Genomic DNA, 12,606 nt, shown 5'->3' with positions numbered 1-12,606 from the left:
ACCTTGACTTTAAAGGAATCCAGCTCGGCCATGTTATCAGCGAGTCTCTTCTTAAGAGATTCTAACTCTCTTAGTCTTTCCTGGTGGACCTCAAGATGATCTTTCTGCTCTTGCAGCTTCTGCTCCAGCTCGCTGTGCTTCACTTTCAACTGTTTATCCAGACTGTTGGACTTGACTTCCTCAGATGTCTACGAAAAAAGGACAAGCGTTGAAATGAAGTTCGGAAACCACATGTAAACTTTTTGGAACGTTTATCAAAGTAAACGACACTTATGGCGTGACATGGCCAAGCAGTTATGAGAAAACAACTTATGCTTTGCCGGTGTTTTTGATCAGCAGAGTGTGTCTTTCTAGTCCTGGTCGCGGCACTTGTGTTCTTGAGCAAGATACTTTGCAACAATTGCTTTGTCCTTTGGAGGGGACGTTAAGCTGTAGGTCTTGTCTACTGGGATTAGTAGTGCATTTAGAAGAATCAAGGCCTCGATTCGTCTTGAAAAATGAATTGTCAGTGCTGCCATAGTGATTTGTATCGTGACATCACACTTTGCTCAGCAGTTCAAATTGATTGGGAGTTAAGATTAGTCCAAACTGAGTCCTGGGGCCTATTTCACAAAGAGTTAAACTTAGTCTTATCTTGAGTCTTAAAGGGAAGGTACACTATTGGCAATTGTCAAAGACCAGTGTTCTAACTTGGTGTATCTCAACATATGCATAAAATAACAAACCTGTGAAAATTTGAGCTCAATTGGTCATCGGAGTTGGAAGAAAATGATGAACAAAAAAACAACCCTTGTTGGACCAATTTGTGTGCTTTCAGGTGAGAAATTACCTCTATTTCAAAATCTATGCTACTTCAGAGGGAGCCGTTTATCACAATGTTCTATACTATCAACAGCTCTCTTAGCTCGCTACCAAGTCAGTTTTTAAGTTAATATTTGTTTTGAGTAATTACCAAACGTGTACCTTCCCTTTAACTTAGGACTAGCCATACATTTTTAATATCTCCTAGTCCTAAGTAAGGACTAGTCCTAACTCTTTGTGAAATCGACCCCAACACTTATCGTGGTTAACCCCAGTGTTTCTGGTTCTACAGCTAGCGCCCTTGTTTACAGGTTTCCTCAGGTTTTCGAGCTACAGTGATTAAGGCCGAATCCGAATTGGCAGCTACGGCTATGGCTACGACTGTTGCTAAGGGTGTTGCTAAGGACAGCCCATACCTCAACGCATGATGACGCGCAAATCTAGCCGTAGCCGTAGCTGTAGCCGCCATTTCGGATACGGCCTAAGTTCACCTATGAGGCATCCTTGGTTTCATTATAGGAAACATATAATATTATAACACACCTCTTGCTTGTTCTGTCTTGTGGTTTGCTGAAACACTGTCACGTGGGATGAACTAATATAGTCTAGTGATAGCGTGCACGCGTTTTTAGGGAATAGTGCCCACCATGCACTAGTCTTTAAAAATAGTGCCTGGTTACAGGGCCCTCTCTTGACGTGAACCGTGAACAGCAACTACAGAACTTCCTTTCTTTTCCAGATTTCTGTTCTTATTTCACATTTAAGACCAAGGTGTGTTATAAAACACATATTGACTGGCATAATTCGGTTACTAGTGTACGTCTATTCCCCCTCGGGCCTGTGAACGACCAGAAGAGGGACCTATTTCCCTCGGCCGTCTTGTCATTCAAAGTCCCTCGAGGGAATAGACGTACACTAGTTACCTCATTGCCAGTCAATATAATAACAAAAATAATAATAATGAAAATTTATAAAACGCAAAAATCCATAATAGCGCTCATGGCGCTAAAATACAAACAATAACATTTACAAACAAAATGTTATAATATGTTATAATATGTTATAATATGTTATAATATGTTATAAATAGTATAATAGATGTACAATATTACCTGATATGTCTTTATCATCTCCTGACAGTTCTTGCGGATTTGCTCCGTTTCCTCTTTGGCCTCTACCAGTCTCTGCTCAGTCTTTGCTAATCTTACTTTGGTATCCTTGATAAATTGAAACATAAGCCAGAAAAACGGTATATTTATTGATGTTCTGTACATGGCATAAAATTGTTTTCTCAAAATAAGAACAAAATTTTACTTGAAAAAAAAGATTCTGGTGTCACTCCCTATGTCTGTGTCTGTATCTATGTTGCAGAAACCAAAACTGGCATAAACGAACAAGGATGAGAGAGAGGATGTAAGTTTTGGTTGTTATTCACGGGAGCGATGACTGAAACTAAGGAGGGATTTAAAGGAGTTGAGTGGCTCAGCTTTCTTCTACATGGTTTCAGTCAATAATTGTTCTTTTGACGAATGACAACTTGAATTGTTTGAAAATGTTTCTGCTAATTTGTTTGGGATTGACATAAAAAAACTTTTCTTGACATAAAATTTGTTGTGCTATGTCGAGAATAAATTGTCTATCAGTGTAAATATTTACCTAATCCTCCATCTTGATTTACCATTCATAAATATCTCAGACAGTTTCGCTATTCCTATTGGTGGAGAGCGCGTCACATGGGGTGTTTATGACCGGTTGTGTTTCGGATATGTTAGTGTGGGTTAGCCCTCAACCTCGTTCCCAGGGGTGATGTTTTTCGCCATGCCAATTTGGCCCGTGAATATGAGGATGCATACTACTACAAATACGCGCACGAATGCATATCCAAAAACTGTCTCAGTCATAAAAATGCAACACAAGTACAGAGCTCAAGGACGTCTGAAAACGGATAAGTTTTACAGAGTTTCTTACTTTCTAACGTCTTTTAACCAAAAATGCATTTATGAATGGGAATAAAAGAGAAGTAACTCGTTCTTTAAACTGCTGTTTAAAACCTTGCAGGGTCGTGGTCATGCGAAACCTTTATCGCACGCCAGTTTTAAACGGCAGTTTAAGAACTCAGCGCTACCCTACTATAAAAACAACTCAACAGCATAAAAGCTTACCTTGTGTGAATCCAGCTCTGTCTTGAGTTTGTTCTGCGCCCATTTGACTTTAATTCCTTGAGAACTGACCTCTTCTTTCAGCTGCTCGATCTCTTTCTGCAGTGACGAAGCTTCCGTCTCCTGCAAGGTAAAAATATTGGTGTCGATTTAGCACTTGTCAAAAGGGCACAATTTCAATGCTGCTTAAGCAAACGAGCCACTCAACATCTACGCTCTGTGCTCCCCCATCGCATGGCCGGCGCAAACAAGGACATCAGCGCCTGCTGTACCCTGAGTACATTGGAAGATTAGTCTCCCTGGATTTCCTGCTCTCCCCGCTTGAGATCCGGAGAATAGCACAAGACAGAAGAGAATGGGAAAAGCTTGTGTCCGCCTGCTGTGCAGTCGACTGATAATAATTATTGCTAAACAACTCTCTGCTAAGCAGAAATGAGCAGGATACCAATCACAAATAGTTTTGTGACATGGTAGTTTGGCTGTTAACCTTATTCTGGTAAGCATAACTTTGTTGTGCTTAGCATCTTTTGTGCTTCAGCAGCTCTATGCAATGCAACAGTCATGGGTTTGAATCCCACCTGAGTGATTTGCCCGTGGAGTTTTGCTCACAGAACTCGGGGAAAGTACCGAGTATACAGTACATAATACATATCGGTGTAAGGGTAAAAAAACAATTTTACACTTCTTCTTGGATGACATCGTTTTCAGCGGAACCTTGTGATGAATGCAAAACAAGGAAGAGCCACTTTTCTACAAAAATATGATAATGAACAGGGAGCCAATGAGTGTTCCACCCACCTTGGAGCCAGCGACCTGCTTCATCTTGTGGCGGTCTTTCTTGGCCTCCTTGAGCTGAGCGTTCAGCGATTCCACCGTCAGGTTCAGCTCCTTCTTCTTCCTTTCCAGAGCCTCTCGGAGTTTCTTCTGGTCCATCACCTCCTTCTCACTCTTGGCATACTTGATGACAATTGCTTCTTTCTCCTTGATGGTCTCCTCGTACATGGACTTCACCTGGTGGCAGGAGTGGGATTTCTTTGTTTCAGTGCGCCATGAATGTGATCAACATTAATAATAAATAGTTCTTATATAGCGCATTCCACAATTAAAAAAATCAATGCACAGGCCTGTATTCTTCTTGATAAAGGGCACCCTATGAGGGAATTGTAAATTTCAACTGGAGCAATTCAAGGGCACCAAGGCAATGACCATGGGGCACAGAGGCAGTCGCCTTTGTTGCCTCTATGAAGTATCAGGCCTTAATGCGCTTTACAACAGTACCCTGATCATTGGGCCTATTAGTCTTTCTCAGCTCCCTGGGGAGTAACGGTGGGAGCAAAAAGCCATTGAAGCGCCACAGCAGCTCAGGGGAGTAAACAGCCCTGAGCTGCCGTGGCGCTCCAGTAGTTTTTTCATACACAACATCAACCTCTACCCCAGTAGATCTCATTAACACCTCTGGGTGAAAAGAAGCAGTCATAGTAAAAACATCATGCTCAAGAACACAAGTAAAAATTCCCTGCTAATAACCTGTGAAACACGCTTGCCGTAAGTGTGAAATTCCCTGCTTCCGTAAGCGCTGATTCTTTGCTTAAAGGACTCGGGTACTTTTTCAAAATGTCCACACAGATTTACATTAAACTTACAGGGTTTGAAGATAATGATAGTGGAAAGCTTCCCTTCGAATATTACTAACTAAGGTTGTGTAGTTTTTGAGAAATGAGTAAAACAAGTCACAAAATCATTTTGGTCTCATGAGATCAAAACTATTTTAGCATGTAAAATCCCCTTATGATATTAACCCGTTATGATATTATACCAGAACCATAGCATAACTGGTTAATACGTTTTTACATGCTAAAACTGAGACGAAAATTATTTGTTTTACTCATTTCTCAAAAACTACAGCACCTCAGTAAGTAAAACTTCAAGGGAAGCTTTCTACTATCATAATCTTCACTGTGTAAGTTTAATGTAAATCTGTGGACATTGTGTTTTTTGTTAGGAAAAAGTACATATACCTTTTAAATGGTAAGCAGAGGCATGAAATTGGGCCCCCCTGATTTAACAACTGCTTCAAATACATACCTGGTCCACCCTAAGAATCATCTCCTGTTGTAGCTTAGTAATGGCGTTCTTTGCTGCACCATCATGGGATGTCAAGCGCTCCTTAGCTGCTCCCAACTCAACTTTCTGCTGCTCAATCTCATCTTGAAGCTAAAATAATAAAACAAATTACTCAAGAAGTTAATTTATGCAATGAGGTTAATGAATTACATGTATATGAAACAAATCACGAATAAACCCTTTGTTGCTATGAAAGTGGCCCTATTGTAGGGCAGGCTGTATGCGCATCTAAACACAAACATCAATAAAGCATGCAGCACGTAGAATTCCCGGTTTGTTCTAATGGCACACGCACACGCTCAGACGTCATGTTGTGTGCAGGTATTTTAATGGTAAGGTTATATTCGATACGGTCTATACACAACTTACATTGTATGTAAGATTTGAAACTTTACAGGAGTTAGTTGAGGGTTGTGGGAGCACCATCTGTTTGAGTAGCGTTGGTTGGTTAACAACTGAACATTACGATCAGTATTTTTTAAATTTTTTTTATGCAAGTCGCCTGACACACAAGGCCTGAAGGCCACTTCAAGGTGTGGGCTACAATTATTTTTTCCAGAGGCTGTTGCCACCTTCTCCTAGGGCTGAAACAGGGTTAACCCCTTTACAGTCCATACGGATGTAGGCTTGGGTATCAACAATTCGAAGCCTAGCCGGTAGAGCAGAAAGCACTACCTCTGATCGTCTTCAGGAGAATGCTTGACTCTGTTGCTACATGCTGCTTAAAGGCAGTGGACACTATTAGTAATTACTCAAACTAATTATCAGCATAAAACCTCACTTGGTAACGTCCGAGTAGTGGGGAGAGGTTGATAGTATAAAACATTGTGAGAAACGGTCCCCTCTGAAGGCTTTGATTTTGAGACCTCGTATTTAGAATTTGAGGTCTCGAAATCAAGAATCTGAAAGCACACAACTTCGTGTGACAAGGGTGTTTTTTCTTTTATAGTTATCTTGCAACTCCAATGACCAATCAAGCTCAAATTTTCACAGGTTTGTTATTTTATGCATATGTTGAGATACACCAAGTGAGAAGACTGGTCTTTGACAACTACCAATAGTGTCCAGTGTCTTGAAGTACTACCAGATAATCTCCAAGGCAGCATCTAGCCCTGGGGTAGCTGGGGTGTCAGTGTTTTTTAGCATTGTTCCCTCAGGGTGTGGTCGACCCTGCCCCTTTGCGAGCCTCGGATGCAGCTGCCCAACTGTAACTACCCGATCAGGGCCCCTACCCAGGGTTACGGGTGCAGGTGGTCTCGCACCTGGCAGCGGATGATGAGTCTTGTTTACTCACAACGGTGAAATAGGCGGAAGAGGATTGCATCCCAACGGCTAACGCTACACAAGGTTGCCGGACTGCATCCTAAACGAAACGGCTCTACGAGGCGCATTGTAGACAGTCCATCCTGGCAAGTGGGATCCTTGAAACCGTGGAAGGCTCTGTTCCTGGTCCGGTGGAGATTCTCACTTCCCAAACCCCCCAACCCTCCTTTCCACGATATATGCAGACACCATACAAGAAATTATGCGTTGTTCTACTAGACCTTCCCAAAAACGAAAGAGAACGACCAAGAAAGGAAACACTAGCATCACCTTCCTGCTTTCAAACATCTGTAAGCTGGTAGTTGCTGACCGAGTGAATGCTGTTAGCAACATTGATTATCTTCGCCACTTAGCTGAAGAACATAAACCATCATTCCTTGTGGTTGTGGAGTCGCATATAGATGACTCCATCTCCAACAGTGATATCAGTATCACTGGTTACCAGACACCTATCAGAAGAGATAGGAACATCTTCGGAGGAGGCATTGTTGTCTGGCCCAGGATGGGTCTTGATGTATCTCACCTAACGGAGCATGAACCTGCTGACCAGGAAGTTATGTGGCTCACTACAACAACACAACGTGGCAAACTCCTCATGGGCATTGTCTACCGCCCTGGCTCACTACCTGGCTCTGATGATAGCATGATCCAGTATCTTGATGCCAACCTTGATCTTATTCAACAACAACACAAAATATCCACATCTGTCATTCTGGGTGACTTTAATGTCCATCACCAAACATGGCTGTCCTCAAAACCTCCAACAGACAAGGTTGGAAGAACCACCGAGCAGTTTGCTAATGTGCATGGCCTAGTTCAACTTATTAAAGAACCAATTCGTGGGGACAATATCCTTGATTTAGTCCTGACCGATATGGAGGAAAGCCAGTGCTCTTGTTCTGTTATTGCACCCATCGGCACTTCCGATCATAAAACTGTACTCTCATCAATTCCTGGCTCCATCTGGAAAGAAAATCCATCACCACGAACAGTCTGGCAATACCACAAAGCTGACTGGGGGAGACTTCGACACGACCTGAAGAATGCTGATTGGAACTCTGCTCTACATACAGAAGATCCGGAGAAGGCTTGCTCAAATATCACTGAGATAATTCATCAAGCAATGGTAAGACGAATCCCACACACTAAAACTACACTTCAACCCAATGATTCAGCATGGTTCACAGAAGATTGCCGTAAAGGCATCACTCAAAAGGAAAAGGCATTCAAGCTATGGAGACAAGATCCCACCAATGTCACAAAGCATGCTGATTTTATCAATCACAGGAGTCTTGCGCAACAAACCATCAGGCGAGCAAAGGCTGCTCACTTCAAGGTGATGAGGGATAAACTTGTACAAAACGGAAAAGATAGAGATTGGTGGTGGACAGTTCGGCAACTCTCTGGGACTGGAGGTCATACAGAAATTCCATCCCTGCAACAAAATGGAATCTCCTTCTCAACTGCTCAAGAAAAAGCAGAGGTACTAGCTCAAGCTTTTTCGATAAAATGCAATCTCAACTGAGCAGATGATCCAGGACACTGCTATCACCACCCTGGGCTTCCAGCAAGCAAGCTAGTCCTCTAGGAGCAAACACAAGGTCGAGCTCAAGGAGGTAGAGGTCACACGACTTACACAGTATGTTGATTTACTACATTGTAAGAAGGGACATTGGGTTTGTGACAGCTGGGGAAACATCTACATGCATGAGAGACAGGGAGATCTCAGCCGTAACATCATTGACTGAGGACATCACTCAAATAAAAGATCTTTCGTTGTAATGTTTCATGATGCAATGGAATCTTGGAAAAATTGATGTACATATTGAACATGAGAGGCAAAATCTTACCTCTTTTGCCTTGAGTTGGAGCTGATTTTGGGCAACTTCTCCTTTCTTCAATTTCGAGATGGATGCCTTCCTCTCTTCTTCAAAGTCAGCTATTTGTGTGTTTTGGTCAGAAATCTGCTCTTGCATCCTGCAATATAGTCAACAAATTTGTTAAGAAAGGACCTTAAGGCATGGGCTTTTGACCCGGGGGGGGGGGGAGGGACAATTTTATATTATTTTACTGCAAAGTTTTTGGAATTATGAGACCTAATCCTTAGCACACCATGTAATGGTCTACAGGTGCTACGGCGCATGCCTCAGCCACAGCCAGGAACACCGGGGCGAACCCCTTCTCTTTTCCATAAGTGCACATGCGTTGCACAACACATGGGAATGTGGGACCAACGGCTTACCATTCCATCTGAAGGACAAGGCAATGGTTATAAGTGTCTTGCTTAATGACAAAAGTGTAATGACTGGGACTCCAACCCACACTCTGCTTATCAGAAACACCAGAGTTTAAAGGAACACGTTGCCTTGGATCGGAAGAGTTGGTCTTGAAAAGCGTTTGTAACTGGGTTTTTTATAAAATGCATATGGGTATAAAGATGTTGTAAAAGTAGAATACAATGATCCACACAAACATGCCTCGAAATTGCACGGTTTTCCTTTTACCTCGTCGACTAACACGGTCGGCCATTTATGGGAGTCAAATTTTTTACTCCTATAAATGGCCGACTGTGTTAGTTCGCGCAATAAAAGGAAAACCACGCAATTTCGAGGCAAACTTGTGTGGATCATTGTATTCTACTTTTACAACATCTTTCCAACCATATACGTTTTATAAAAAAACGGTTACAAACCCTTTTTATAGACCAACTCGACCGATCCAAGGCAACGTGTTCCTTTAAAGAGATATAAAACCGAGTATTACTTGCATTATGGTTTGATTGGAACAATCTCCCGGAAGACCTGATCAACTGTACAACTCTTGCTAGTTTTAAGCAGGGTGTACAGGGTGTACTCCCCTAGGTCAGCCTGAGCTGTTTTTAGCCGCACTCTACGTTCACTGTTCATCCCACCTGCACTGTATATATCCACACCCTCGCATGTACACAACAACCACAGTACGTAATACACCAAATGGTGGACTGTACTTTTAAAGCCATTGGACACTTTCGGTAAACAGTATTGTCCAAAGGCCCACACTTCGTGTATCACAACTTATATATAAAATAACAAACCTGTGAAAATTTAGGCTCAATCGGTCATCGGAGTCGGGAGAAAATAACGGGAAAATCCTACCTTGTTTTCTGACGTTTCACCGTGTCATGACATGTGTTCACTATAAATCCGTAATTCTCGTAGTCGAGAATCGATAATCGTTTTAATGTTTTCTCAAAAAGTAAAGCATTTCATGGAATAATATTTCAAGAGAAGTCTTTTACCATTACCTTCTGTAAACCCTGTAAGTTATTTGTAAATCTGTGAGCTTTTTGTTGTTGTTCTGAACCGAAAGGGTCCAATGGCTTTAAGGAAGAAGAAGATAAAGGTTGCATACCTTTTCAATTCTACAGTCAGAGTTTCCACCTTGTTCTGCAGTTCTTTGGACTGTTCCCTCAGTGACTTAAATTCTTGGATATCATCTGTAACAGCTCCCATTCTCAAAAGTCCATTTGCAGGATCACCTGAGGGTGTGGCCATAATATACATTTAAAGGCACTGGACACAATTGGTAATTACTCAAGATAACTGTTAGCATGTATGAAAACTTACTTGGTAATGAGCAATGGTGAGCTGTTGATAGTAAAAAAACATTGTGAGAAACGGCTCCCTCTCAAATAACTTACACCCGTTTCAGACAGGTGCTCCAGAGTCGTGTTGAGCAAAATATTGAATTAAGTACATAAAAAGTTTGCTGTCTGAAACAGTTAGGAGCGATGGACCCTCCCATGAAATATGCTAATTACATTCACGCATGCGTACAGACCCTGTTGGTTGGCAAACGCCATAGAGTTGTGCACTAAGCAGACGCACACTAAGCAGATGCGCAGTCGCGTCTGCGTCACGCACCCATTAGCCGTGTACAAAACAGCGCGATGTTCCCTCATTTTGCCAACCAAAACGTTAGTGCGCACGCGCTACGTGCAATTTACGTATTTCATGGGAAGGGTCAATTGGACGCACTAGAAGTCAAAAGAACGACTGTTGAAGTTGTTCGGAACGACTCTGGAGAGGCTTCGTTTCAGCAGATGTCGATCTTGTCATGAGCCGAGCCAAAGTAAATGTTATGTTAAGTTCGTCTGTCTGAAACTAACATTTATTTGGGTCGACCTAGAGCCGCTCCTAATCTATTTGGTTCAGCGTGTCTCTGGCGCGCCTGTCTTAAACGGTTGTAAGTTTTTGGAAAAGAGGTAATTTCTCACTCGTATACTAAAAGACTTTATGCTTGAAGCCTTTTTCAGGCATCTGTAAAGCATACAAATTTGTGCAACAGGGTGTTTTTTTTTTTCGTTTTTTTCTCTTGCAACTTCAATGACAGCTTGAGTCCAAATTTTAACCTAAAATTCAAACTGACCTGCTGCTAATGCCTTGGGGTCTAATAATTCTTCAAGTTCAGCATCAAGCTCCGATATCAGGTCATCATACTGATTTTGACAAAACTCCTCTGACCTCGTACTGCCGGCACACTCCGGTCGTGATGTTCTACTTTCAGTAACTGCTGGTATCATTGCAGCGGACTCCATTTTAATCTTGACAGCTTGAACGTCAAGCTTTAAGTCTCTCTGTTCGGAGGTGGAGTCCAGAGATAATGCTTTCGAACGTGACTCAACGCATGTTTCCGCCACGTTGCTTACTGCTGGGTCGGTCATTCCCGCCTTTAAGTCACCTCCAATTCTATCCGATTCGTTGGTTTTACTTGAAGCGTGTGCCGTTTGGGAATGATCATTTTTTGCATTGGAAAGTGATGGAATATCTTCTGATAAATTGCTATCTGTAATTGCACAAGAGGAGGATAGGTGACCAATAGAGGAAGTTGTAAGCGGACTGTGGATGGTGGAAGTTACTGATTCGGTCTGCGGTGAAATCTCTGACAAATCATGGTGAGGACCGTTTGGGGTACACTCAATATCTTCCTGCATCTCAGATTCTTGAGTAAGCTGTTCAGTTTTCGCAGACCGGTCGGTACAAGTGGCTGGTGGTTTAGACACTGAATCCGTTTGATTCAAGAGGTTGTGCGGACTACCGCTGTCCGGGAATGCATTCTGAGAGATGTCAACATTTGTATCTGACGATTCTTTACATTGTTGTAACGTTGCCTCTTCTTGCGAGTTCTCAACTACATCATCAGCACTTAGGTGATTGGTTGCATGATTTATTGTACTTGAGGTAGAAACATTCTCGCCATTGTGCATGTTTTCATCGGTTAGTTGACCATGTTCTCGCCTACTCCACAGCTTATTATTATCACCACCACCCTCATCCTTGGTGCCATGCATCAAAAAGTGTTCGGTAACATCTTTAGTTTGTTCATTTGCAAGATGATGTTGCTCTTGTGTATCCTCTGACTCATCAACCTTTCCCTCTAACTCAAGGTTTTCATTTCTTCCTGCTTCCTCCGCCTCAACATCTTCATTAACACACAGTTCCTTCCCGGCAACATCCCCAAGATGCTGTCTCAAAGCTGGACCAGCTTCTGCATTATCTCCTTGCAGTGCGTGAGAATTCGGTGGGAGAACTATGTCCTTATTGACAGATGACGGGATTGACTCTTCCTGGCACTCTGTCATCGTCAAGTCTGATTGATTAAGGTAGTGAAGTCCAGTCTCTCATTACACTATACAATCTGAAAATTAAAATGATTCATCAAAAAAAGTTCAAAAAGTATCATTAAGAAAAAAGAAAAGCTGTTGTAAACTTAGTTGTAATAATTCTAACACTCCGGGCCTCCGGCAAGGGTCTTCGACTTACAATAGTATAATTTATCCTCGCCGGAGCAATACATTTACACGTTGTAACTATTGATTGCAAACTGATTACTATTTTACTTTTAACCAAAAACAAAAGGACCTAAGGGTATATATTATAAATGCAAAAAAGTTAATTGCCTGATGTTTCGATCCTGCTAGCAGAGTCTTTCTCAAAGGCTAAATCGAAAGACTCTGTTCTGCCTTCAAGAAAAACTCGAAAAAGCTAGGCTAGGCTCAATGTTCTGCCATCATTGACATATCATTGTCAGGAAAAATATCATTGAAAAGATCTTTTAAAATCTGCCGGTCATACCGCACTGACATTAAATGTTATTTTATCTCATTATAATTTTTTTGATTAAATAAAAGAGGAAAAAATGGAAAAGATAAGAAGATGCC

At 41.9% G+C, this 12,606-nt stretch overlaps 1 protein-coding gene across 1 annotated transcript in view; it reads right to left on the bottom strand.

Annotated features, from left to right (window-relative positions):
• The window catches only part of LOC139940487 (coiled-coil domain-containing protein 186-like), a 38,965-nt gene that overhangs the window by 25,697 nt on the left and 662 nt on the right, over positions 1 to 12,606 (bottom strand). The window contains exons 2-9 of the mRNA XM_071936769.1: positions 10,815 to 12,083; positions 9,798 to 9,924; positions 8,258 to 8,384; positions 5,046 to 5,174; positions 3,759 to 3,971; positions 2,964 to 3,083; positions 1,914 to 2,018; positions 3 to 188 (exon numbers count right to left, since the gene is read on the bottom strand). Coding sequence (XP_071792870.1) covers positions 3 to 188; positions 1,914 to 2,018; positions 2,964 to 3,083; positions 3,759 to 3,971; positions 5,046 to 5,174; positions 8,258 to 8,384; positions 9,798 to 9,924; positions 10,815 to 12,027 — 2,220 coding nt within the window. The 5' untranslated portion in view covers positions 12,028 to 12,083. The remainder of the gene's footprint in view (positions 1 to 2; positions 189 to 1,913; positions 2,019 to 2,963; positions 3,084 to 3,758; positions 3,972 to 5,045; positions 5,175 to 8,257; positions 8,385 to 9,797; positions 9,925 to 10,814; positions 12,084 to 12,606) is intronic.

The sequence above is a fragment of the Asterias amurensis genome, chromosome 8 (genome assembly GCF_032118995.1).
Source record: "Asterias amurensis chromosome 8, ASM3211899v1".
In the NCBI taxonomy this organism is placed as follows: domain Eukaryota; kingdom Metazoa; phylum Echinodermata; class Asteroidea; order Forcipulatida; family Asteriidae; genus Asterias; species Asterias amurensis.
Note: the sequence above shows the minus strand (reverse complement) of the source record. Positions and strands in the feature narration are given on the sequence as shown.